This window comes from Elgaria multicarinata, chromosome 9, assembly GCF_023053635.1.
Source record: "Elgaria multicarinata webbii isolate HBS135686 ecotype San Diego chromosome 9, rElgMul1.1.pri, whole genome shotgun sequence".
Lineage (NCBI taxonomy): Eukaryota > Metazoa > Chordata > Lepidosauria > Squamata > Anguidae > Elgaria > Elgaria multicarinata.
The window spans coordinates 14,471,685-14,498,282 of NC_086179.1; the positions used below are offsets into that span (position 1 = coordinate 14,471,685).

General features: G+C 45.6%; 1 protein-coding gene across 3 annotated transcripts in view; it reads right to left on the minus strand.

Moving 5' to 3' along the window:
- The window catches only part of BCAT1 (branched chain amino acid transaminase 1), an 81,755-nt gene that overhangs the window by 39,271 nt on the left and 15,886 nt on the right, over positions 1-26,598 (minus strand). For all 3 annotated transcript variants that reach the window (XR_010025855.1, XR_010025854.1, XM_063134800.1), the window contains exon 2: positions 11,477-11,545. Coding sequence is in view for 1 of the 3 variants with exons in the window: in XM_063134800.1 (XP_062990870.1) it covers positions 11,477-11,545 (69 nt within the window). In the remaining 2 variants the exon portion in view is untranslated. The remainder of the gene's footprint in view (positions 1-11,476; positions 11,546-26,598) is intronic.

Sequence of the window (26,598 nt, forward strand, 5' to 3'; positions counted from 1 at the left end):
AATAGGTACAGCAGGGGTACAGAATCTCTTTTAGCCCAAAGGCCGGATTCCATTTTTGATAGAATGACAATATGAAAAGGAGGACAAGGCTCCTGATTCTTTGACAGCTGTATAGAAAAGGGAATTTCAGCAGGTAGCCTTTGTATGCCTGCAGCACATGGTGAAATTCCCTCTTCATCACAACAGTTAAAGCTGCAGGAGCCCTGCACTCTTGACCAGATACAAAAGACCACCAGATGATCAGTGGTTGAGGCAAAGAAGGTGGGGCCAGAGGAAAGGAACAAGGACATTTGGGGAACCTTGGATTTGGCTGCTGGGCAGGCCACAGATAGCCCCAGGGCCCGAAGTTCTGGACTTCTGGGTTACAGGATGAATAGTGTAATGTGGGGCAGAACATGTAGTAAAATAGTTATTTGCATGGGCTGTGTTAGTTCTGGACTAGCCTTAGCTGTGGCCATCCTGGTAGTCCTTTGGCTCGATCCAAAAGGCAAGTCTCTTGTTCAAATGCATGACAATGTTTGGGATTTGCATAACTGATCTACACAATTTAATAATTTTCTTTGGGACACAATTATTATTATTATTTATTTATATAGCACCATCTGATTTCCTTTTCCTTTTAACACAGTGCACACAGTGCGCTGAGTAAGCAAGGACAAAATTAACATTCATTTTGCATGAATGTCCCAAACATTTTAGGAAAACAGGATGATACAAGGGGCCTCTATTGAGGAAACCTCAACGCTGACTTGTCAAAATGTAAAATTGGCACCAGCACTTTCAAGCACAAACAAAAGGAGGAAATCATTTTAGATGCTGCCACTGAGCAACAAATGGTGGATACATGTGACAAGAGCAACATACCATGTGGCGAGTGCCCCTCATGAAGGGCCTCGGCAGGTGGGAACTCCAAGGCTTACATCAGAATGCTGAAACAAAATAAAAGTCACACGAACCCTAAAAAAGCACACAACAGCCACTTCACTGGGGGCTCTGGCTGTTCTGCATTTAAAAATAAGACTAATAAACCTCCTGGCTGCAGGATATTCACAGGACTCCTGTCCCCAAAAAAACAGAAGTAATATCCGAATTCTCCAGCTGAGGCGGAAGCCCAGGGCAGTATTTAACGGTGCCATTCCGGAAACTTAGCCAAGGCTAACGGAGCTGCGTTGAATCGTTCCGTGGAGAAAACAGCCTCCCGTTAGACTCGAGCAACCAGTCTGCACAAGCGGAATGTGCAACGGGTTGTACACTGGGTGGCACAAAGATAAAGCAGAACCGCTTGCGCAACATAACATTAATTGGGTTTTTTTCTTGGGCATTGATCAGAAACGAGTTTCTGCTAGGGCAACATCATTTGCGCTGACAGAATGACATAAAAATATAAGAAGTGCCATGCTGGATCAGACCGAGGGTCCAGCACTCTGTTCACACAGTGGCCAACCAGCTGTCCACCAGGGGCCAACAAAGCAGGACCTGGTGCAACAGCACCCACCCACCCATGTTCCACAGCAACTGGTGCACACAGGCTTACTGTCGTGTTCTTGCCTGTTCCCTCTGGCAATCACACGTTCTGGCAAGCTGACACGAGACACTCACATCAGTGAGACTTCTTTTATTGAGGAAATCACACGGTAGACAAGCTTAATGGTTACAGAGTCTCCAAAACACACTTAAAGCTGAACAATGGTTAGGAAGCTTTAGGCTCTTTCTGAAACGATCCTTAAGGCAAACACTCGGAGAGGGGGGTGGGTGAATAGGGACACCAATAACAGCTTTGAGCTTCTCTAGATGCCGCATACGCTGGCTCCTCAAAGGGACATGGCCATGGCCAATCTCCTAAAACGAAGTCCCAGGAAAGGTTGCTCTGAGCCACCAGAGCCGGGCAGAGAGATCCGTCATGCACTTGTCAGTCTCAGCCTACCACTACTGAGATGACCCCGTTACCATGACTTCAGGAAAGGTTAAGCCTCAGGCCCAGGAGTCCCATCCTTCTGCTAAGGACTGGGAACTCCTTGCCACCTGAGTCTGGGCACGAACACAGAATCCACTGCATATGCAAGTCCAAGTCTATGAAAAGCCTCACTACTTTTCATGGCACAGTTCTTGGCTATCCAAAGTCCAAATAGCAAAGCGTCCATGTGCAGAGCGCTTTCAAAGTCCCAAGCGGAGATGGAATCCAAAGCAGGAGGGAAGTCAGACGTTGTGTCGAGAGATGAAACCTAGCACAGTTTTTCAGCTTTGCACCAGCCTTTAAGGCCTATTCAAAGTCACTTGACAGATAGGTCCTCTGACCTGTAAACCATGCCCACGTGCCAAGAGGGCAGGACGTTACAACCCGCTTCAAAGAGCATCCACCACCTTTTCCAAAACACTCTGAAGTTCCCAGAGAACCAGCTACTTCAAGGCCGAAGCAAAGGAGTCAGCCAGCTACTCCCATGGGAACTGCTTACAGAGATAAGCTTGCAGGGAACATCTGACATTCCCAAAGCATTTCCTAATACATCTAACCACTAGGTACAAGGCCTATACCTGACACTTACCGCCTCGCATACCGGAGGTAGCACACAACCACGAGGGCTAGTAGCCATTGATAGCCTTCGCTTCCGGGAATTTATCCAACCCCCTTTTAAAGCCATCCAAATTGGTGGCCATCACTACATCTTGTGGTAGTGAATTCCATACTTTAACTATGCGCTTTTATGTCCTGAATCTCCCACCATTGGGCACTGCCCCCAGCTTCCTCCTGGCTTGAAAGACAGAGATGTGTATCAGCGCACTGAATGCTTACTCAGGTGGCAGTCTTGCCCAATAGCACAATAGCTCAGGCAACCTGTGCATGTATGAGAGATTTCCTGGTGACATCACAGAGGGTCAGCCAACCAGCACTGTACACAGCCAGATTCCATTTCAAACTTGTAGAAGTGGGCTTTTTTCCAAGCCAACGACAGAGAGGAAAGGTATATTTACACTGAATGTAGCGAGGGGGTTTCTAGTTTGGCCACACTGCTCTAAAACGGTTGCATGTGTCTTCAGTTTGAATTTTGCAGCTCGTAAGCATTCATGCAAGTTAAGCAAATACAAGTGGGATCTGCAGAAAATGATGCTGTGCGGACTCTTCAATGTTGAAGATTCCAGCTGTGCCACCCCATTCCCCTCCCGCCGGCTTTCCATTCCCCCCTCCCTAATGAGTCATGAGTCAATTTCAATTGCGTATCCACTGAGGCTGCTCAGTCCTCATTGGGCTTTTTTTCCTGTGAAGATCTGTTGTACTACTGCAAACTTCAAAGTTCCCTCAAGCCTGATAATTCCCTCTTGCGCATGGGCGGTGCCATTTGGGCTCCATAAGCCTCAGCACTCAGGACCTAAACATCAGAAATAGCAAGAATGATATGCCAACTTTGCTTATTTTATGCAATTCTACAGGTTTTTCTAGCAGGAGGAGGGAAAGGGAGTTATTGGGGCAGAAGGTTATCAAAAAAACCCATGCTTGGAATTCCTGCCCTCTAACTGGTTTCTTCTTGTCATTGCCTTTACATTTTCAAGTTCAACTTCGTAGGAAAAACAGATAGGAACATATTCTTCCCCCAGCCCACAACTCCCCCTTTCACCTCTTTCACCGAGATTTCCATCATTTTGCATTTCTGTGCCCAATACAAAATTCCACACATGCACAGTGCTATCGTGGGATACACAAGCACCCTGCGTGCATTAAGTAGGGTGACCATATGACCGGATTTGCCCGGTTTTTTGTTGACAAATCTGGGAGGGGGAGCAGAAATCTGGATTTTTTTCCAATCTTCCCCAGCCAAAGAGCAGCTCTAATGGGAATTAACAAAAATGCTTATAACTCCGTCATTTTTAAAGATAAAGACATGAAACTTGGCACGATGGTAGGTTTTAGGTAGGGCTTTAGCCACACCAAATTTGAAACAGATCCGTACATCCATTGATATTTTAGGATTTTTAAAAAAATTGAGGTTTTAAAATTATTATTTTTAAAATCGTCATTTTTAAAGATAAAGACATGAAACTTCACACCATGATAGATTTTAGGTAGAGCTTTAGCCACACCAAATTTGAAACAGATCTGTTCATCCATTGATATTTTAGGATTTTTTTAAAAATTGAGGTTTTAAAATTGTTTTTAAAACCATCACTTTTAAAGATAAAGAGCTGAAAGTTGGCACCATGATAGGTTTTAGGGAGAGCTTTAGCCATACCAAATTTGAAACAAATCCGTTCATCCATTGATTTTTAAGAATTTTTTAAAATTTGAGGATTTAAAATTATTATTTTTTAAAAAATGTTATTTTTAAAGATAAAGAGATGAAACTGGCACCATGATTGCTCTTAACAAGGACTTTAGCTATGCCAAGTTTGAAACAGATCTGCTCATCCATTGAGTTTAGGATTTTTTTAAAAAAGTTTGAGATTTTAAAATTATTATTTTTAAAAAATGGCATTTTTAAAGATAAAGGGCTGAAAGTTGGCACCATGATAGCTCTTAAGGAGAGATTTAGTCATGCCAAGTTTGAATCAGATCTGTTCATCCATTTTTTTTTAGGATTTTTTTTAAAATTCAAAGTTTTAAAATTGTTTTTTAAAACTGCTGGAGCCATATCCTTCAAACTCAGGTTGTCAAACCTCTTCTTTAGGGTGTTGCACATTGAGCAGTTTCAGCCCTTGGCATTAAGGGGATCTCCAGTCTTTAGGTAAGAAGGGCACCTTTCCTGTTGCAGATTTGGTGTGCAGTCGGGTACCTGGAGCTCAGCAGAGGCAAGGTATCCACAAACCAAAATGTGGGAAAGGAGAGGTCAGTCAAAGCAGCCCACAGGGCAAAACAGAATGGGCCAGAGGCCTTTTTCTCAAATTTCCACATCATGGGCGATGAAGGGCCATCTTTAGAGAAAAACTCTCATGATCAAGAGTAAGGTGCCAGTCGAGAGAGAAGCTCTCTTCTTTGCGGATGTCCTGTTGCTGCGAATGTTGGAACCTGGCTTATCATGGCTTTGCTTCGCTACCACTTCCCTTCCACTTCACAGAGTATAGCAAAAGCTTCAAAGTACAGCAAAACCTACAAAAGTAGGAGTGAAGTTAATTTCAGATACATTGAATCTCTCACTTGTTCTTTATTTCAGTGATTTTAACATTAAGACGTAGATTGTAAGCCTATGCGGCAGGGTCTTGCTATTTACTGTGTACTCTGTACAGCACCATGTACATTGATGGTGCTATATAAATAAATAATAATAATAATAATAATGTAGAACAGATTTGTCTTAAATGTGTGCTGTAAAATCAGACATGTGACCAACTCTATGTTCGGGTGGGCACGGCCCCTTGGTGCTGGACACGCCCCCTTGGCGGCCAACTAAGTTGTCCTCCTTTTTGGTTTCCAAAACATGGTCACCCTACATTAAGTACGTGCAAAACAACTGGCTGACGTTACAGACGCTACTCAGTAACATGAGTAGAAGGAACAAAACCGCAGCCCTGCAGTGGGGTTGGCCACAAACACCCGCTGAGCTTGTTTTTTGTGAACTTCCATTTAATCGAGATATGCAACGGTTTCTTATCCGGTGGGGTTGCCCACAGACCTTGGCTGATACAATTCAGGCACTTTTAAAGGCGTGACCTATTGCGCAGGGAGGCAAAAAAGAGAGGAAACACCTGAAGAAGGCAATCAATCATGGTGTGAACCCAGGATAGCAAGTTGCAACTGGAAAACCAAAAGACCACCAGGAAAAGAAAAAACTATTGTAAAAATCCTCAAGCAAACAAGAAGAATTCTTTGGCTGCTGCCTTCCTAATGTTCTCCACCCTGTCCCATGGAGTGTGGAGAAAGGGAAGTTGCACCTGCTCCTGCTCCTGCTCCCTCTGCAGCCCCATACAGAGACTAATAATAATAATAATAATAATAATAATAATAATAATAATAATAATTTTCTTACCCACCTCTCCACTTGGATCAAGGCGGGACATAAAAACCGATTAAAAACATAGTATACATGATTAAAACATCCTAAAAACATCCTAAAAACATTCTAAAATTCCACTGGATAGGCCTGCCAGGATAGATCACTCTTTATTGCTTTTTTAAATGCTAAAAGACTGTCAAGTTGACGAACCTCTTCCGGCAGGCCATTCCACAGTCTGGGAGCAGCAGAAGAGAAGGTCCTCTGCGTAATACCTGTCAGCCTAGTTTTGGCTGACTGAAGTAGATTCTTCCCAGAGGACCTGTTTGTGCAGGGCGGATTGTACAGGAGAAGGCGATCCCGCAGGTTGCTGGGACCCAAACCATATAGGGCTTTAAAGGTGATAACCAACACTTTATACTTCGCCCGGAAACTAATTGGCAGCCAGTGAAGAGATGTTAAAACTGGTGTAATGTGGTCACCCCTAGGTGTACTGGTGAACAAGAAGCAGCTGTGGATAACGGAGGGTGAACTCTGCCTCTGCGTATCGATTATTTGGGGAAATAAGGAAATACCATTGGAGAACTGCACTGCATGCATTAAGGCAGGACCTTCGGGTCACTAAATTCCTACCAGAACAGCCCAGCTATCAGCAATCGATCTCCTGCGGAAGCGTCAATATAGATGCCAGGTACAGAGCTGGCATCAAGAGTAGGAACGGTTGGGCACAAGCCAAGGCCCCATGTTCCAGCAGCAGCCCACTGACAAGCAGGGACATTTGTCGGACACTCACCCCTCTGCCTCCACCATCCGCCCATTCGCGGCGCTGCGCGAGCTTCTTTTGAGACTTAGCCAGCATCCGATGACGACGCGAACCAGTCCGCCCTCGTCCGGCACCTCCCCCCTCTTGCATAAATGGGGCCTTTACAGTCTCCATTGACGCAACAGCAAAAATATGTAATTTCCGGAGCTTCCCTTGTTGAGCGCGATGGAGGCTCCGGACAAGGGCGGACAGCTGCTAGGACAGCCTTCCTCAACCTGGAGCGCTCTAGATGTGTTGGACTACAACTCCCAGAATGCCCCAGCCAGCTGGGGCATTCTGGGAGATGCAGTCCAACACATCTGGAGCACCCCAGGTTGAGGAAGGCTGTGCAAGGAGCTTGTTGGGCTCTGCAGGCGCTTGAACAGCAGGTCCAAAAACATGCCATGGCTGTCTGACTGTGTCCAGGGAAGGCGGATGGACTCCTGGACCCAGTCAGCCCCCCACAGCATCCCTAGACTTCCTCTTCCCCGCTGCAACCTTCTTGTTCAACTGCTTCTCGCTGTGGCCCAGACAATGGTGCTGATGAGAAAGAGAAGCAGTAGATGCCACAGCCTCCTGGCTCACTCTGGCTACCAACCAAACAAGTGGTAGCAACCACAGGAAAGAGGAGAAACAACAGCAGCTGGTGGCAATGGCAGTGAGAAGGTAGTCATCAAGGGAGGGACCCACTGAGGGGGCCTTGCTCAAGGCCCTCAAAGCACTGGCTCTGGCACTGCTGAGGTACTATGGTTTTGAGAAGATCTCAGGAAACAAAGCTGGGAGAAACCTTTCGATGCAAGAGCAGCTGCCAGCCAGAACGGGCAATATTTATTTATTTATTTATTTATTTATTTATGACATTTGTATCCCGCCCTACATCATAAAGATCTCAGGGCGGCGTACAGATAAAATCATACAACCAATATAAAACAACAAATATACACAGCTAAAAACAAATGAAGCCATTCATAAGCTAAAAACAGTACAAAATTTTAAAACAGTAGAACCAATTAAAACAATGCAAACTATGTATAGGCTTGGTGAATACTAGCCCCCAAAGGCTTTGCTAAAAAGCCATGTCTTAACTTGGCGCCGGAATGAAATCAGTGCCGGCGCCAGTCGGGCCTCCATGGGAGGGCATTCCACAGCTGGGGTGGCACAACAGAAAAAGCCCTCTCCCACGCCCCACCATAGCGTATGTCGCGTGTTGGTGGGATGCGGAGAAGGGCTCCTCCAACAGTATGGGGTCTGATAGATCCGATAGTCCGACTCTGTAGAAGGCTGCTGAACATCAGAACACCTCCAGATAAGCTCCCAATTTGATAAGGCAGGTTAATACAGTTGGCACAATTTCCCATGACTCCATTGATGGACAGCAACATCGCCCTGCCGCCACCCATTTCACAGCACAGAACCGCATCATATGCAGGAAGTGGTGCGCTGTCCTCCGGAAAGCAGGTGGAGCTACACAGAAAGCAAACAGGCCCGAAATACAATATTTGACGGGCTACCGACAAAGAGGAGCCCACAAGCAGGTTGGAAAATAGCGGGTTGGAAAATTAAGGGTGGATAGAACACATGCAGCACTGTGGATCCCTGTGCTGCCCATCCTCAACCAGACCGTGTTGCCCCAAAATGATAGTGACCCCGTTAAGAAGACACCTTAAACCATGGCTTTAACCACAGTGGTTAAGCCAGAAAGCCAAGCTGTGTGCAGAAGACAACTTAAACCACAGCTTTAACCATAGTGAATAAAGCAAAAAGCTTTATTTGCTGTGGTTAAAGCCATGGTTTAAGGTGTCTTCTGAACATGGTCTGGCTTTCTGGCTTAACCACTGTGGTTAAAGCCATGGTTTAAGGTGTCTTCTGAACGGGCCCAGTGGGTCTTAAGTAAAAGCAGATGCCTACTTTTAAGGATGACTGCTTCATCATCATCATCATCATCATCTTCGTCTTCAAATCAATGAGCCATTTTTAGAGACATCAGCTTACTAGAACATGGGCCTAAGCTTGGAGGAAACTTTATGTTATGATATCACTTGGAATGACAGGCTCTCTAAGGCAGGCAATATATCACAGGCCAAACTCAGCTATTGCCAGAATCTGCATCTAATATGAAGTTAAGTAACAGAGCCATAAGGCATGGTAGTACTTACTGCTAAGACTTTAGATTGACCTGGCGCTCTGTGTGTGTGTGTGTATGTGTGTGTGTGTGTGTGTTTTAGGATTTATTCCTGCGGGGCCATCTGGTCCCTCTACTGGGACTCTTCTTTCTAACCCCTGCCTTCCTCCACCTTCCAGCACCAAAAGAGAGAGAGAGAGAGAGAGAGAAACAGTCTAGAATAATTTAAACCAGCATTCTGCCTCCTTTAGGGTAGTTAAAATGTTTTTCTATGTCCAAATACTGATCTTTTAAAGCAAATTGCAGCCATGGGATAGTATCTAATATTAGTCCTCCATAGAATAGACCCATTGAAATGAATGAGACTTAACTTAGCCACAATTAAATTAGGTCCCATTCATTTCCATGGGTTTACTCTACATAGGACCAGCATTATACTTCCCATGAGGTCCCCAATCCATATTGGGACAAAAGCAGGGGGAGAAGGGTTGAAGCCGCCCTACTCACCATGCTAGGTTTCTGATTCGAATCAGGAACCCTGCATTTACTCTAGAGTAAAAGAGAGAGAAAAAGCAGTCATGTATGCTTTGGCCTTGAGATGTGAAAAAGGAAGCCAGGAGAGGAGATTGCAGTAGTCAAGAAAGGAGGTGACAAGAGCGAGAAGCAGAGTTCCAGCCAAGTGGACAGAGACAAATGGATAGTTTTCAGAAACGCTGCATAAGGAGACTGATTGAATGTGCAATTGAATTAGCAACTGATCGACCGCACAGCAAAGGAGAGAGACGAGTCAAAGATAAAGCCAAGACTATGTGTCTGGCCGACAGGCTGAGAGCGGTGAAGTTGTTGACACATATGGAGGGGATCTGTGGAAAAGAACGCGATGAAACAGAAGTAGCTCCATCTTCGACATGGCAGCATGAGAGGTCAATGAGACATCCTAGCATAGGGCACAGCAGAGATGGGCAGGTAGAGATGCCAGCTTCAGAAATGCAGGAAGCACTATTAGCCAGATATGGGGAGAGGCACTTCTTTGCAATGCCCAGAGGAATGACTGTTTGTGCGGGGAAAATGCGTGAGCTTGTCTATTTATTTATTTATTTTATTTATTTATTACATTTTTATACCGCCCAATAGCCGAAGCTCTCTGGGCGGTTCACAAAGTTCCCCCCAGCCACCAACAACCACCTCCCAGGTTTCCCTGCAAATCTTGTACAGGTCATTCACACAGATGACAAATTTGTCAACATGTAAAGAAAGGAATAATGGCTCAGCTTAGCTTCAGTAACTTTTTTTTGTGAGTTGCTTTTAGATTTCTAACTTAGGAATATTGGAAGCTGCCTTAGAGCTCCTTCAGTCGGGGTTGGGGGGTGGAATTGCATTCCCTTACCGTGGCTGTGCTTCCCGCATCTCTTCCACTTCTGCAACAAGCTGTAATTATACGAGGAAGAGAGCAGGAACTGAGCAACGCCCACGTAGCTTGTACAGCTTCAGTACAGCTGAATGGGACAGCACCCTCTAGTGGGGGTTTTATAGTGCAACTTCAGCACATGGTAGGAAATAGCAACAAATATCGCTGCAGCTTCCTTTAGGCTAACACTTGGCTAAACTAAGCGAGACAATTGTCCTTTCAACAAAGACGGTGGTCTTTTCCCTGAGTCCCTATCACTTCAAGGAGGATTCCTTTGAAGAAGCCTTTGGGAGAGGCTAGCGGACCCTGGGAACAACCAGCTCTAAAGTCCCTTCCCTGTCGGAGGATTCCTGAGTTCCCACAGACTGTGTGTTGTTATGTTTTCATCGATAACGCCTGGTTAAAATTCCTCCCTGGCAGGTGAAAAGCCTGGGAGAATCACCTCCCCCATTTCCAGTGTAAAGCGGGACCTTTCTAGTCCTGTTTCTTCAGCTTCAGCTTCAGAATCTGATTCTGATTGATAGCCTGAAACTCCTTCCCCCACACCAAGGGGAACAGGCCATCTTCACTCAGCTATTTGTGGGTTTCCTACCTTAGGGTTTTTCCTAATGGTGTTTTTTTTTGGGGGGGGCAGGGGTATTGTTTTCGTTTTGTACTTCTGTAAAGCTTGAGATTCCTCCAAGCCTGCTGATAACTTCCATCTTGAATATATACGATGACGTCGACTCCAGAACTTATGAGGACTACATGCAATTTTGTCTCACCTTTTTAACATCCATGAAGAGGACTGCCAAGTAAAAAAAGGAGGGTGGGGGAGAAAGAGAGGCTGCAATTGAAGAAGTTGCCACTTCAGGTCAGTGGAAGGTGGAGGCTCTGATGTCCGTGGATTGATGAATCCACTCCGGGGTTCAGCCAGAACCAGTTAGAACTCTAAAGGAGCTATCCAAAGTGCCTTGGATATCTGCTTTGGAGTTCTGACTGAAACCCAGAGCAGATTTTCCACCCCACCAGCCTCCACTGATTCCATTTAACCTTAAAAGCCTCTACCTTTAATTGATGCAGAATTATGTCCAGCAGTTTCCTCCAATGCTCAAGCCTTGAAGTGTCCGTGCATGCCTATAACTCCACTGGCTGACGCCAAACCAATCTCTAGCAATCTGAAGGACACTGTTTTCCCACTGAGCAGAGAACAGCTTCAGGCACTTCTGCCTTAGCAAACAACGTACCTTGAACGATTCGGTCACATGCTTGGCAGCCACCCCCGTACATCCAGCTGCACAGTCATTTTGACAACCCTGCAAGGAGCAAAAGATAGTAGTGAAACACACATATACATACACACACACACACACGAATGTGATGTATGCTGCAGAGCGATTAACACCTGTTCAGTGAATGCTTTGCAGACTCAAAGACAAAATCAGGTGATTTTCGCTTGCAGAAAAATCCAAAACGCTACCTGAGAGCTACAGTTTACATGATCCATTTTGTGGCACACAGCTTGCTTTGTGCCTCCAACACTTCTGGGCTCATGAAAGGATTGGATAAATCCGACTTTATCCAGCGCTTGGGACCCCGAGACTCAGGGGAACAAGAACACAATTGTTTCCGAATTAAAAGCTGAAGGCAGGGCCAGCAGCACCATGCAATTCTACCATGTCAATGGATCCTATGCTTATTTATTTACTAGTGAACGAACCCAGCTTTGCACGGGTTGGAGGAGCCCTTCGTTTGATACAGCAAAGCCTTCAAACAAATGTGTAAAGCTGTCAGAGTTAGACATACCGTGCCCACTCCTGTACAAATGAAGCCATGCCCACTGGCACCCCTAGGCACAGCCCTTGTCATGGTGCATTCCTATAGCTCCCTGAGAGAGGGGTGTGCTCACTCCATTCTCCTGCAGGGGGCAGCAGAGGGGAGGAGGCAGGTGTATAATTTGTCCCTTAGCCTACTAATCTCTATGGGTTTCAAACTGCAAAGTTAGGGAAGTCTGCCACTAGTGGCTGAAGATGTTACTGCAGGCTTCGACCCATATGTACACACTGATTGAAGTTAATTAGTGATATATATTTTTTAATTTTTTTTTTAATAATACAGAGATGCACATCCTCAGGGGGCCCTAATACGCATGCTAATTTTCAGGTATCTATATTTCATGATCCTGGTGCTACAGCCCTGGTGGACAGATAGACACGCATCCTCTTTTATTATAATAGGCTTTGACATTATAGATTTTGGTTTTATTTATGCGCTGCTGGTGGCTTTATCTTGTCTTTATCTGATTTGCTTTATTGGCAGGCTGTTTTTTATTTGTGCGCTGCGCAGAGAACTTCAGCCACAGGGGAGTAAAAATGTAATAAAATAAATAAATGCATGTCCAACAGAGTTGCTGATTAGTGCCAGAAGATTTATAAGTTTAGGTAACTCCGAACACTATGGGGAAATGTCGTAGCTCAATGGTAGAGCACCCGCTTCGCATGCAGAAGGTCCCCAGCATTTCCAGGAAACAATCCTGCCTGAAACCCTGAAAGACCTGCTGCTGCCAGTCAGTGTCAACAGTACTGGGGTAGATGAATCAATGGTCTGGCTCAGTATAAGGTAGCTTCCTAAGTTCCACAATACTTCTTCACCATTTTAAACCCAATGACCTTGGATTCCTGCATAAAGACCTGGTTAAAGTAATTTGATGCAACAGCAAAGTCGTGTCTAGCACGTAACTGGAAGTCTCACAAGCAACTTCCTGAATAGCACTATCGGGAGACCATGATTATGTACAAACGTCCTCAGCAAGTGCAGCAAACAAGGGACTCCAATTTTTTAAAAAATGTCATGATGGCATGGTTTCCTTTTATCTCCTCAATGGAAGTCCCTTTAAGCTTCTGATCGCATTTTATTCAAATACAGATGCTTTTTCTGACCATGATTTGGCTAAGTAAAGCTTGCACATCTAAGGTCTCTCTGAAGCTACTAAGAAACTTCTCCTTAGTTTCACACCCACACACTTTTTCTCTTAATCAGTAGTCTTAACGAACTCTTATAATGGCCTTGTCCGGATGCAGTGCTGAACTATGATATAATGTTATATAAAGAAGCCCCAGGCTCATCAGCTTCCTCTCTCTCCCCCCCACCCTCCATTCCCAGGGTGGCCAATAAAAGGAAATAGGAAAGCTTTCTTGTTTTGAACTAACTATGGTTTAGTGTTATGTCCAATCCTAAATTGTGGTTAATCTTAACTATGGTTTACTGAATCAAACCATGAACCATGGTTTAAAGTTGGCTTGTTTCAATAAAAGCTATGGGGAAGTGTTGTAGCTCATTGGTACAGCCCCTGCTTTGAATGTAGAAGGCCCCTGGTTCAAACCCTATAATCTCCTGGTAGGGCAGGAAAAACTCCTATATGAAACCCTGGAGAGCCCCTGCCAGTTAGAGTGGGCAATACAGAGCTAGATGGACCAATGATCTGACTCAGTATAAGGCAGCTTTCTGTGTTCAGCCCAGTATTGTCTATAGTCACTGGAAGAAACTCTCCAGGGCTCCCTATAAGACACTTTCTAGGTCCTACCTGGAGATGCCAAGAATTGAACTTGAGAACTTCTGTGTGCAAAAAAGATGCTTCACCATTAGACTCCAGCCCTTCTCAAAGAGCAGCCCTGTGTTCATGAGAGCACTCTAGATGAGTAACCTGCAATGAAACCAGTAGTTATTCTCACTAACTAATGAAGAGAACAATCCTATAGTTCCTGGGAGAGCATCCTAGGGAACTTAGGCTTGTTCTGAGTCCCCTCCCAAGGCCGTACACAGTGCCGCAACCTCAGGAGGGGGACTCTGAGTTCCAATCCCCCACCACCTCGCTGCCGCCGCAGAAAGAACCACACTGGCTGTTCACGAGATTGCAAATGTAGCCTCGGAGGGAAGGGAAATGGGGAGTACTGGTGGGCAGGGAGAGGAGGGGAGAGCTGAGTCTGGGATACAAAAAATCCTATGACCTCTCTAGCCCCAGCCCAGCCCTGGAAGTATGCCTTCTCTAGATGGGCACAAAGGCCCATTTAAAGGGAAATTTTATAAAAAGAGGGCAGAGAGGCAAAAATCACCTCCATTGCTTCGCCCATCCTACTGGGCACTGGATACCTGGAAGCCTCCGAGATCAAAGATCTATATAAGTAGCTGCCAAACCACTGTTGCAAAAAGAAAGCTAACATTACCATGCCAAAGGAATTGGTTTCCTCTGTGCATGTATTATTAGGAGTATGCCTGCGTCTGTGTGTTATTTACTTGCACTTCCAGATTTATATATTGCCTGCAGGCCAACCAGAGGTCAAAATGATTCAGAGGTAAGCAACGCAATGCCTGCGTCTCGTGACAGATCCGGCATTCCATCTTCCTTTTATATTCTATGCCACTCCTGAGCGAAGCTCAATCATTTCAAATGCAGGAGGAGACAAGACATGTTGCCAAAAATATATATAAATAAAAATCTCTACCCAATGTCCTTTGGGACTCCTATAAACCGATTGAGATTATCGCCCACACACCTTTAACCTGCCCCAATGGAAAACAAAGGCAGTATCAGGATGGGTCTGAAAAAGACAATGTCCCCTCTCTCCAGTTTTGCAGAAAGCAATAAATCGAAGGTTTACCAAGTTCCTGGGAGGCCATGGGTCACAAATTGCAAAGAAGCCATTAATGGCCTTCAGCATAGGATGAGCACCACCAGATTGATCATCTGCTTCACCTATTTATTTGAAATTATTTTAAGTAAATAAGGGTAGAACACTCTATCTCAGCTCCTTGATAAACTACGGAAGGGGAAGTTTGGGGATAGACCAGAGTTTGATGAAACCCATCACTCCAGGTATAATCCATGGCATCTTCAGTTTATTTATTTATTTATTACACGTATATACCGCCCCCATAGCCAGAGCTCTCTGGGCTGTTTACAGAAAGCTCTCTGGGCGGTTTACAGTTAAAAGAGTCAGGTAGCAAATAATGGGAAAGACCCCCTAGACAACCACTGCTAGTCAAATGCTGGTGTAGATGGACAGAGGGCTCATCTACACCAAGCAGGATATTCCACTATGAAAGTGGTATGAAAGCAGTATGTAAAAGGCAGGAGCCACACTTGTACTTTATAGCTGTATTGAAGTGCACTGCAGGAGCTACACTACTGCTTTATAGTGGTATTGAAGTGCACTGACAACTGTTGGGGCCCATAACACATCTACTAGGGATGTGCTCCGCTCCGATTAGGAGCGTAGAAGCAGTAGCGGATTGGCCTGCTCCGCCTTACCCAGAGGCGGAGTAGGAGCGGACCGCGGACCCCCTAGAAGCAAGGCGAAGAGAAGCGGCCATTTTTCGGAGCTCCGAGTTCAGGCGGAGCGCTCCGGTCGCCATCTTGAAAACATTTCGCCATAGGATTGCATTGCGGCAAATAATCGCGCATAACTACGTTGTTTTTGAAGCTATCATTCTGGAAATTCTTGTGCACAGAGAGTCGTGGATGGGGGTCATTTTGAGACCACTCTCAACTTTCTGCGTTGTCTGGGTCGTGGGCTATATTTTTGTGAAAATCGGGTCAACCGCGCGGCTCAAACTGCGTTTTCGGCTTTTCGCCCATAGGATTGCATTGAGGGAAAGAATCGGGGATAACTGGGGGGGGTTAAGCTATCGTTCTGGAAATTCTTGTGCACAGAGAGTCGTGGATGGGGGTCATTTTGAGACCACTCTCAACTTTCTGCATCGTACGGGTCGCGGGCTATATTTTTGTGAAAATCGGGTCAACCGCGCGGCTCAAACTGCGTTTTCGGCTTTTCGCCCATAGGATTGCATTGAGGGAAAGAATCGGGGATAACTGGGGGGGGGTTAAGCTATCGTTCTGAAAATTCTTGTGCACAGAGAGTCGTGGATGGGGGTCATTTTGAGACCACTCTCAACTTTCTGCATCGTACGGGTCGCGGGCTAGACGTTTTTAAAAAATCGGCGGGAAAAATACCTTTTTCAAAGGGCTGAGGGGCAGAGTCAGCTCCCGGTCATGATGATCCCAAAGTTGGAGGAGGGCATAGGCAAAACAGGTAACTTGGGATTCTGGGAAACTTCTCTTTCTTCATCTGAACGGGCTTTTCCCCGTGTTTTTTAACACAGTAGCCCCACCAAATGCACAAACACAACCTGAAATCATATACTAAGCCAAGAATAAGAGATAGAAACACAGCACTGCTCCCCACCCTAACCTTGGGGAACAACTGAATCGATGTGGTGCAAGCGGATGAGCTCCCCTAGGGCATCTCATCGTGGACGTGCCCCCACTCTCTCCTGCACTGGAAGGCCATTAGAGCCTTCCAAAGAGAGTAAAACGGTGGAGCAATGCCTATCATGAGTTGAAGTGAATGGTCACTTTTCAGTGGTGGAGCAATGCCTGTTCTGAGTCGAAGTGAGCGTTTTACTTCTTCTCAGAGCTGTGGCTGTCAGTGTCTTGAACTGGCAGCTACTTCCCCCTCCCCCGGGCACGTCCCCCTATTGCTGGTAAAAGACAGATATAGCCTTTTAAAAAAAGTTCTTCTTGTTGTTTATTGAGCAACACTGTTGCTTTTAATTCCACCCCTCCTTTGTTTATTGATTGATTTATTCCATTTTATATGCATTACTGGCTTATCCTTGGCTCACTTCCTTATGCCCCCAGAAATGCCAGCTGCATGCCTGCCTGCCTTCCCTCCCTTCTCCCCTGTCCACCTCGCAGGGATGTTGTGTGTGGGGTGCCCGATTTTCAAAAATTCGCCAAAAATCAGGGGATGATGGGATTGCTTTGAAACTTGGCATGCGTGTGTATATCCCCATGAGGTGTCATGGTGCCAAACATGAGGTTTCTAACTTGAACAGAAAAAAAGTTGTATAATTTTTTAGCTTTCAATGCAAGCCTATGGGGGGGGGGAAACGGAGCTCCGGATCCGGAGCTCCGGGCGGAGCGGAGCGGAAGTGGGCGGAGCGGGGGCGGGGCGGAGCGGCCCGATCCGGAAAATGGCGGATCTGCAAGTGAAGCGGAGCGGGGGGTCTGTGCACACCCCTAACATCTACACCAAACAGGATATAACACTATGAAAGTGGTATGTGTCATGGGTCCCAACAGTTGTCAGTGCACTTCAGTAACACTATAAAGCAGTAGCGTGGCTCCTGCCTTTTATATACCACTTTCATACCACTTTCATAGTGGAATATCCTGCTTAGTGTAGATAAGCCCAAACTGTCTGACCTGGTATAACTCAGTTTCCTATGTCTACAATAGCATAAGAACATAAAAAGCGCCATGCTAGAACAGACCAAGGCTAGATCTACACCAAGCAGGACATAGCAGTATGAAAGCAGTATGAAAACAGTATATAAACGACAGGAGCCGCACTATTTATTTATTTATTGCATTTTTATACCGCCCAATAGCCGAAGCTCTCTGGGCAGTTCACAAAAATTAAAACCATAATAAAACAACCAACAGGTTAAAAATACAAATACAAAATACAGTATAAAAAGCACAACCAGGATAAAACCACACAGCAAAATTGATATAAGATTAAAATACAGAGTTAGAACAGTAAAATTTAAATTTAAGTTAAAATTAAGTGTTAAAATACTGAGAGAATAAAAAGGTCTTCAGCTGGCGACGAAAGCAGTACAGTGTAGGCGCCAGGCGGACCTCTCTGGGGAGCTCATTCCACAGCCGGGGTGCCACAGCGGAGAAAGCCCTCCTCCTAGTAGCCACCTGCCTCACTTCCTTTGGCAGGGGCTCACGGAGAAGGGCCCCTGTAGATGATCTTAAGGTCCGGGCAGGTACATATGGGAGGAGGTGTTCCTTCAAATAACCTGGCCCCAAGCCGCCCAGGGCTTTGAATGTCAATACCAGCACTTTGAATTGGGCCCGGACCTGGACTGGCAGCCAATGAAGTTGTAAAACGACTGGCATAATGTGATCTCACCGGCCAGTCCCTGTTAATAAACAGGCTGTCCTGTTTTGCACTACTGCTTTATAGTGGTATTGAAGTGCACCGACAACTGTTGGGGCCCATAAGACACCTACAAAACATACCGCTTTCATAGTGCTATACCCTGCTTGGTGTGGCTCTTGCCTTTTATATACCTCTTTCATACTGCTTTCATAGTGCTATATCTTGCTTGGTGTAGATCTGGCCCAAGGGCCTATCTAGTCCAGCATTCTATTCACACAATGACCAATGGGAAACCTTAAACAGGACATGAGTGCAACAGCATTCTCTTGCTCAAGTTCCCCAGTAACTGTATGTACAGGCGTACTGCCTCTGAAAGTGCAGGTAGCAATATAGCCATCAGGACTAGTAGCCATTGACAGCCTTCTCCTCCAAGAAGCAAGATGGCAGGAGGCTGCAGCTGGGAGCCCATGGATCCATGCTCACGGCCAACCTATTTTTCCCACCACAGGCCAACCAATTGTTGCAACAATCAAGATGATCAAGATGTTCGGCAGCTGTGCCTTTGCGTCTCCCATCTTCATACGAATGTGTGCTAATGATACGGATGACACATTGACCTAAAACATGCAAGCAAACCGGAAAAGAGCTCCCATGGCAATGATTTTGCAATGTTACCTTCAACTGCAAAGCCCCAAAGCGGCCATTTTCAAAACCTCATTCATGCCGCCATTTTGAATAGAAACATCCTTTCAAATCAGAGCTAGAGAATCCGAGACGCTCCAGACGTTGCCATACTATGACTCCCATTTCCCCTCACCATTGGCCAGGACGACTAGGAGTTCAATAATGTATGGAGGGCCATAGTTTCCCCAGCCCTGATTTAAATTAATTTCAAAAGTAAAATAATTTTTGAAATAATTTAAAACAGCAAGCTATGGCAGAACCATTTAAAGAGTTATTGTTGTTTTTAAAAGAGTTTCCATTGCTCTCTTGGCGAACCCGCACTTTGAAAAAGGAAGTTACGGAGGAAGACTAAAAGAAAATGATGACATTAATGCTAAAAAAAAAACCCTGCACAAATAATTGTCATGTCTAACCCTACTGCCCCTGTTTTGGGAGAAGATGTTTCAGGTAATCAATCAGAATCAGAACTAGAAGACGCAGCGCCAGACACCAGCCATCCTTTACCAGTGGTGGAGGAAGCTCTCACGGGTGATTCCCCAGCTGGAAGTCAGCCCTCTCCAGAGCTTATCTCCTCGAGGCCAAATCCTACACACTCAGTGGGAAGTGAGGTTTCTTCCGGAGGTGAGCGTCCCGACAAGCTAGCTGATGCTAGGGTCCACCAGAAGCTCAAATGCACGGTGCGGAAGGAAGGCGTGAGAAAGTCGGTTCGATTACGCCAGAACCTGCCTCCGTACCAGGCTCTCTGAAGTGGCTTCCTATTCTTCTTGAACAGACAATTGTCTTGCTTAGTTTGCATAGTTTTACCTAGGGGGCCGTTTCCAAGAGGTTAGACTCTATTCAGGTAGAAGAGACGTTTATTTAAATAAACGTTAATAAAAGCTTTGTAGATTACTTAGCAAGCCTCACCATTTGCCTCCCATAGAAAGTAAGAGCGTTCTGAGAAACAGGACAATAATAAACTACCACAATTTCATCAAGCAGAGTCAGTGATGTTGCTGAAATGCTGAGTCACTCCAGCTTATTTTTAACTCCAGCTCATAAAGCTTGGAACTCCTCATGACCTTTTTGAAGGGGATCTGGAGAAGCGAAAGAATACATCCAGGCTCCCGGAAAAGCTAGAAGCGGATATTTTTAATTTTATTTGATGCTGAATTGAACCCAGTCCCAGTAAGAAATAAGACGGTGAAGCAGCCAAAACAATAATAATTTTAAAAGGTATCTTCCAGTAAATTTCTGAACTGCATGCCACAAAATAACTGTTCCAATGCATTAATATAGAAATATAGTAACTAATAAATTGATTCATTTAATTAATTGATTCATTAATTGATTCATTTAATTAAGCTCAATGCTTGCTATGTACGTTCCCCACTCACCGCTGCACAGCTAACACATGGTGCCAAAGAAATACTGTTTAAAAATTTAAAAGAGCATCTAAATAAGGTGATTGAATTATTTGTATCACTTCAGATTGCAAAAGAGAGGATGGTATTCTTAAATGTTGTCATAGATTAAAAACAACTCCGCCTTGCAAGGAGATAGGTTGGGCTAGGTCCTTTCTCCCTGATGTGCTAGATGATATTATTATTATTATTATTATTATTATTATTATTATTATTATTATTATTATTATTATTATTATTTAGATCCAATGTCAGTGGGGCAGTGAATCTGTTCCAGGCTTAAGTCAGAACCAGTCACCATGGTCCTTTCTACATCTAAGGGTTATCCCAAGAAAATGGAGGGGTCGTCCCTGCCTGCTCCCAGGATCCCCTGTGTGTCATTTGGATGCACAGGGTTGATCCCAGGGGAAAAGGCAGGTGTAGAAACGGCCCAAGTTTCCGCACCTTGAATAACTCCTTTAGAGTTCTGACTGGTCCTGACAGAAACCAGAGCGGATTTGGGAGCAATCAGCCTCCACTGATTATTATTAACATAAAAACGTAAGAACATAAGAAGAGCCGTGCTGGATCAGACCAAGAGTTCATCTAGTCCAACACTCTGTTCATACAGTAGTCAACCAGCTACTGTATGTAGCAAGATACACAAGCAAGATACAGGTGCAACAGCACCCTCCAGCCCATATTCCCCAGCAACTAGTGTATTCATAGGCTTACTGCCTCGGATACTGGAGGTAGCATATAACTATCAGGACTAGTAGCCTTCCCCTCCAGGAATGTATCCACCCCCCTTTTAAAGCCATCCAAATTCATGGCCATCCCATCTTGAATTCCTAATTTAACTATGCACTGTGTGAAGAAGTACTTCCTTTTATCTGTCCTGAACGTCCTGTCCATCACCTTCATGGGATGATCCCGGGTTCTAGTATTAAAGGAGAGGGAGAAAAATGTCTCTCTGTCCACATTCTTCACACCATGCGTAATTTTATACACTTCTCTCAGGTCTCCTCTTACCCTCCTTCCATTATTATTATTGGAAGGAATTTTCACGTAGAAGAGAATTCAGAGTTCTAACATCCACACACCCACGATGAAGTGGTACAGTCCCTTCTATAATCTCATTCTCTTGCAAACCTAGGCCAAGCGCAACAACAGCATCCATACTCATATTTGGGTGTTCCACTTTAGGGAAGAATGAACACATGAGGCAGGAAAGCAAAGCTGAGTACACTAACTCCACACAAATGCACACACATGCACACCAGCACTTTCCACATGATCAGGGAGAACCCCTGCAGCATGGAGCCTTTTGTATCCACGTGGGCTCCCCATGCGATTTAGAACCTGCAACTTTTTCATTTGTTCATAAATCATACTAGGAACCCAGTGGGGGCTTGTGTCTTCGATTTCAGTGGGGCTGTGTATCCTTGGGTTTCAGTTAGGACCAGCCAGAACTCTAAAGGAGTTATTCAAGGTGCTGAAACCTTTCCCTCAAATAGGTTCAACACTATGGAGAGCTCCTTTAGAGTTCTGGCTGGTTCCAACTGAAACTTGGAAAGGATCCACAGCCTCACCAAAATCGGAGCCACCAGCCTCTACTGCGGGAGCCCACATCTGCCATCCTCAACTTGGTGCCTTCCAGATGTGCCAGACTGCAACTCACATCATTCCCAGCTCGCATAACTGGTGTCCTCTGACTGTTAGAAGCTCCTTCCCAGCCCTGCAACCTGAGATCCCTTGAGCTGAAGGCACTGGGATTGAACCTGAGACATTCTACTTGCAAACTCTACTTGCTCTCTATGGCCAGCATTTGTCCCTTCCACCTGTTGAGATGGGACTGGACAGCAACACTGTCTAGACCAGGGGAGAGGAACCTTCGGCCTCCTGATGCTGTTGGACTACAAGTTTCATCATCTTTAACCATGGCTGGAGCTAATGGGAGTTAGAGTTCTTCAAGATCTGGAGAACTACTGGTCCTCAACTCCTGAATTAGACTATTATCCTGAAATGTGCATGGAGATTAGAAGTGTTTCATGATGCACCACCTGATGCTGAGGAGCAAAGGACAAGATGAACAATAAATGACTTCAGATGCAATCCTATGCATGTTTAGACAGAAAAAATCCTATGGCTCCCAGTTGGCTGTGGGATGCTGGGAATTGTAAGACATTTTCTGTCTAAACATGCATAGGATTCCATCCTGTGTTGCTTCTTCCTTCTCTTCTGCCCTCTTCCTCCTCCTCCACCTGTTCAGTTAATAATGTCAAGAATGGATTATGGAATTACACAAGTTCTAAATCTTTAAAAGCAGTCGCAGCAACTATTCAGCATAATAATTAGGTTAACCAGGCAGGGATGGTTAGCCGAGAAAATAAGAAGGCCTTAGTGGAAAATAATATGTCTGTTGTGTGTTAGTTGCGAATAGGGGTTGTGATTAGTGCGATAGAGATAGATTTGCTCAGGACTACATTGTGCTACAGCAATGCATGTCTTGGATGATCATTTGGGATAGAAGAATAATTTAGGATGGGGGTGAGGGTGAGGTTCAAAACAGGAGCATATTGTCTGGGAGATAAGACAAAGACCAGTGAGGTGCAGGAGCAAATTCCCACTCAGTCATAAATCTTGCTAGCTGCTAATCACATCTCTCAGCCCTACCTACCTCAATGGGCTGTGGTAAAGATAAAATGGGGGGTGGAACTAGCTTCCGACAACATGATAACCACACTCAAGGGTTGACTATGGGTTAAGTATGGGTTGTCATTGAACTGTGAGTTATCATGTCGTCTGAACTCAGTCATGATAAAAAAAAACCATGGTTTGTTAACCATGAACAACCCACAGTTCACAACCCAACAACAAACTATCTTTTTTTCCCTCATGGGTTGTTCATGGTTATCACACTATTATTTGTAGCTGGGTTCAGACAACATGATAACCCTTGTTTCAACAACCCATAGTTCAATGATAACCCACACTCAATCTTGAGTATGGATCATCGTGTGGCCTAAACCTAGTATACCTCCCTGAGTTCCTTGGAAGAAGGGTGGCTAAAAAGGCAATAAAGCAATCTGAATAGGACCATCAGCTTGGTAAATAACCCTGGAACTGTGCTTGTTTATTAGTTTTAGCAGGGGTAGGCAACCTGCAGCCTAATTCCATGCAACTCTCGACTTACTTTCAAATGCCCTCTGCAGGTGATCAGTTCAGACATCTGGCAAGAAGGATTTGTCCCCTCCTTGGGAGGAGTCTGCTGCATGGGAAGGAAGAGGGAGGGAGAGAAAAGGGCTGACCCACCCACTTTTTGACTTTGGCCCTGCCCATAGCTGGCTTCAGCCCATTCGCCACCAACATGCGCCCCCTAGTAGATTACCCAAGAGGCAGTGGAGCGCTTGACCTAAAAAAAGTTTGCCCACTCTGGAGGTATAGCATCAGGAGGAAGATCAGGATGCTAGGGAATTGCACATGGTTCTTCCTTCCAGCCCCATGCTAGGTCTTCCGTGAGACAGAGGACGTAACAGCCAGCACGGCCAACTTCTCCATGCCTACAGTGTTGGTGGGGAACATGTCTTGGACCCAAACTCCCATCATCTCTAGCCAGCACATGCGAGTTGCAGTCCAAGAACATCTGGAGAGTGAAACGCTTCCCATTGCTTTTTTGATGGGCCCCACCTGAGCTTCCTCTTCCACATCCATTCTCCTCCATTCCTGCTCCCACACCCGGCCTTCCTCCACCTCTTGCTTTCACTCACTCTTCCTCTCCATGCCATGGGGTCCCCTTCCCCTCCATCTCTCTCCGGTTCTTTACTCTGCCTCTTTCACTGGTTCTTCTTTCCTTCTACCTGATTTTCCCATCTCCTCTGTTCTTACCCTCTTGGTCTTCTCTACCTCCCTTTAAGCCCAGGGGTGCACAAGCTTTTTAGCCCTGAGGGCTCCCTGTGGTACTGGCTTGAGGATCCCATGTATGTGCAGGGATACAGACAGCTGGGGAAAGGCCTGGAGAGAAAGCTAGCAATAAGCAGCATGTGGAGTTTAGGGATAGCAGCAGGGGAGTCAAGACAACCATAGGGGACTACAGTTAAGGTCTTGGAGGACCATGTGAGGGCCGCAGGCTGTGCACCCCTGCTATAAGCTCTTTACTATTCAGCAGGCCTGCCCTCACTACGAAGTTGTATGTCTGCTACCTTCACTGGGCCAAGACCATTGTGCAGCCAACCACTTATGCTTTGTAATGTCATCTCCAGGCAATAGGCCTCCTCCTCACCACTGCAAAGCCAGGCAGCCACACTCTGCAACAAATGATGGCCCAGAATCTCCTCAGGTCCTGGGAATCAGATGATCCCAGAGAGCCAATCCCACATCATCGCTTGTGAGGAGGCTTCCAGATCGGCTGCTCTCCCTCAGTCTGGCCAATCCATGGGCCAGCATTCTGTGCTATCTGCCAGCCTGCTCAACGAACTAGACGTCTCAAGGCTCTTCTTTGCCCTGGATACATAGGGCAGTATCCAGTGCTACCCCTGCCAGTTGTGTTGCCCCAGTGGGACCTGCCGCTGGCGCAAGAGGAAGCTAAAGCAACCCCCCAAAATGAGGCCAAACACTGGACAGATCAGGAGAGTTTCTTCTTGCGGGCTTTGCTGACTTGTTCCATTCCAACAAGCAGCATCTCGACTCATTTCCAATTGCTTCCAGAATCATGTATTCCCACTAATACATGAGCAACGTTGGATACTGCCCATAAAGGCCTAGATCCAGCTCCTTCTTTCTCTCTTGTTTCATTTTAATTCGATCACTGTGTGAGACCAGAAAGGGACCTCAATTGTCTTCTGCTCAAACAAACCTCTTAATGCTTAGATCATGGGCTTATTTTCCAAAATTAAACAACTCTTCCATTTGTTGCTGCTGCTGTTGTTGTTGTCACATCCCAGCCCAGTGTCACTTCCTCTGGAACCGCTGGGCAGAGGGAAGGTGGCAGAGAGAACGGAATAGCCAAATAAGCTGTTTCCCTTCTTCTGATCCCGAGATCTGAGTGTCTCTTTTGTTGACCTGCTTGTCAGAACCAGCATTAATTCATTTCCTCAACAACTGCATTGTTTACCAGGGTGACAACGTGCAAAAACAACAACTATATTAAAGCTACTGGCAGGATCTAGTTGGCATATCAAGCTTGTTTCCTATCTGCAGATAGTTCTGTCTTTGTTCCACGCCTGGCTAACAAACAAGAACATTTTCCTCCTTCCCTTTCCCCAACTTTTATTATTTATTTTATTTTTTTACATTTGTATTCCGCCCCATAGCCGAAGCTCTCTGGGCGGTTTACAAAACTTAAAAACAATGAACATTAGAAACAGATATACCATACAAAATTTAAAAACAATCAAAAGTATATATATATAAAAAAAAAATATCCATTTAAAACATGAGACAGCGTTTCTCTTGGCTCTTCGCTCTCAGTCCTTTTACCAGTTCCTACCCACTTTCTACATGCAAATCTCATCTATCGAAAGGAGCTCTGGAGAACAGAAAACTAGAGACTGGAGGGGACGCAAAGCCCAGTCCATTCCAACCTCTCCACAGGCCATCTGGGAAAGGATCCCATCTACCTGCTGGGCATAAGCCTGGTCTTCTTGGGGCTGGTACAATTTCCTAATCTCTGTCGTCCATCTTTTGTCTTTAAAGGCAACCGTTGCAAGCAGCGACGGCTGAGACACACCGTTCTGAACAGGGCTCAGGCTCCTTGAGGCATTCTGGGACAAGCGGGCACCAGCGGGTTTCCCTGGTACTTGCTGGCACAGGAGACATAGCTTGGGTTTCTCTGGGTTCCTGATCACACAGGCTGTAGCTAGGCGTAAGGTTTATCCCAGAATCGTCCTGGGTTCATCCCTGCCTGAGCATTAGATGCCCTGTGTGGCACTTAGATGAACAGATTTGACCCCAGGACAATCCTGGGATAAACCTTAGGTCTAGCTACGCCTACAGTCTCTGCAGATGTAGTTGTCCGACAGGCCCTCCGGGACAGGGATGTTGAATGGGAGCAGGTGAAAGGGGTAGAAGTCTTTTCCATCCTGGATGCAAACCAAGCCTCTTTGGAGCAGCACAGGAACCCAGCTGGATGGGGGGCAGTGCAGCACCATCCCATGGACCACACACCAACCATACCTAATTTCTCTTCAGAGGGCCCAGTTTTTACAGCTCTGGTCACATCCAAATAGGGGATTTCCGGAAGGGCCTCAGGATTGGGCTGACACTCTTCATTCTCGTTTTCTTCTTCATTCCTTCCAGATGTTTTGGACTACAATTCCCACCATTCCTGACCATGGGACCATGCCGGCTGGG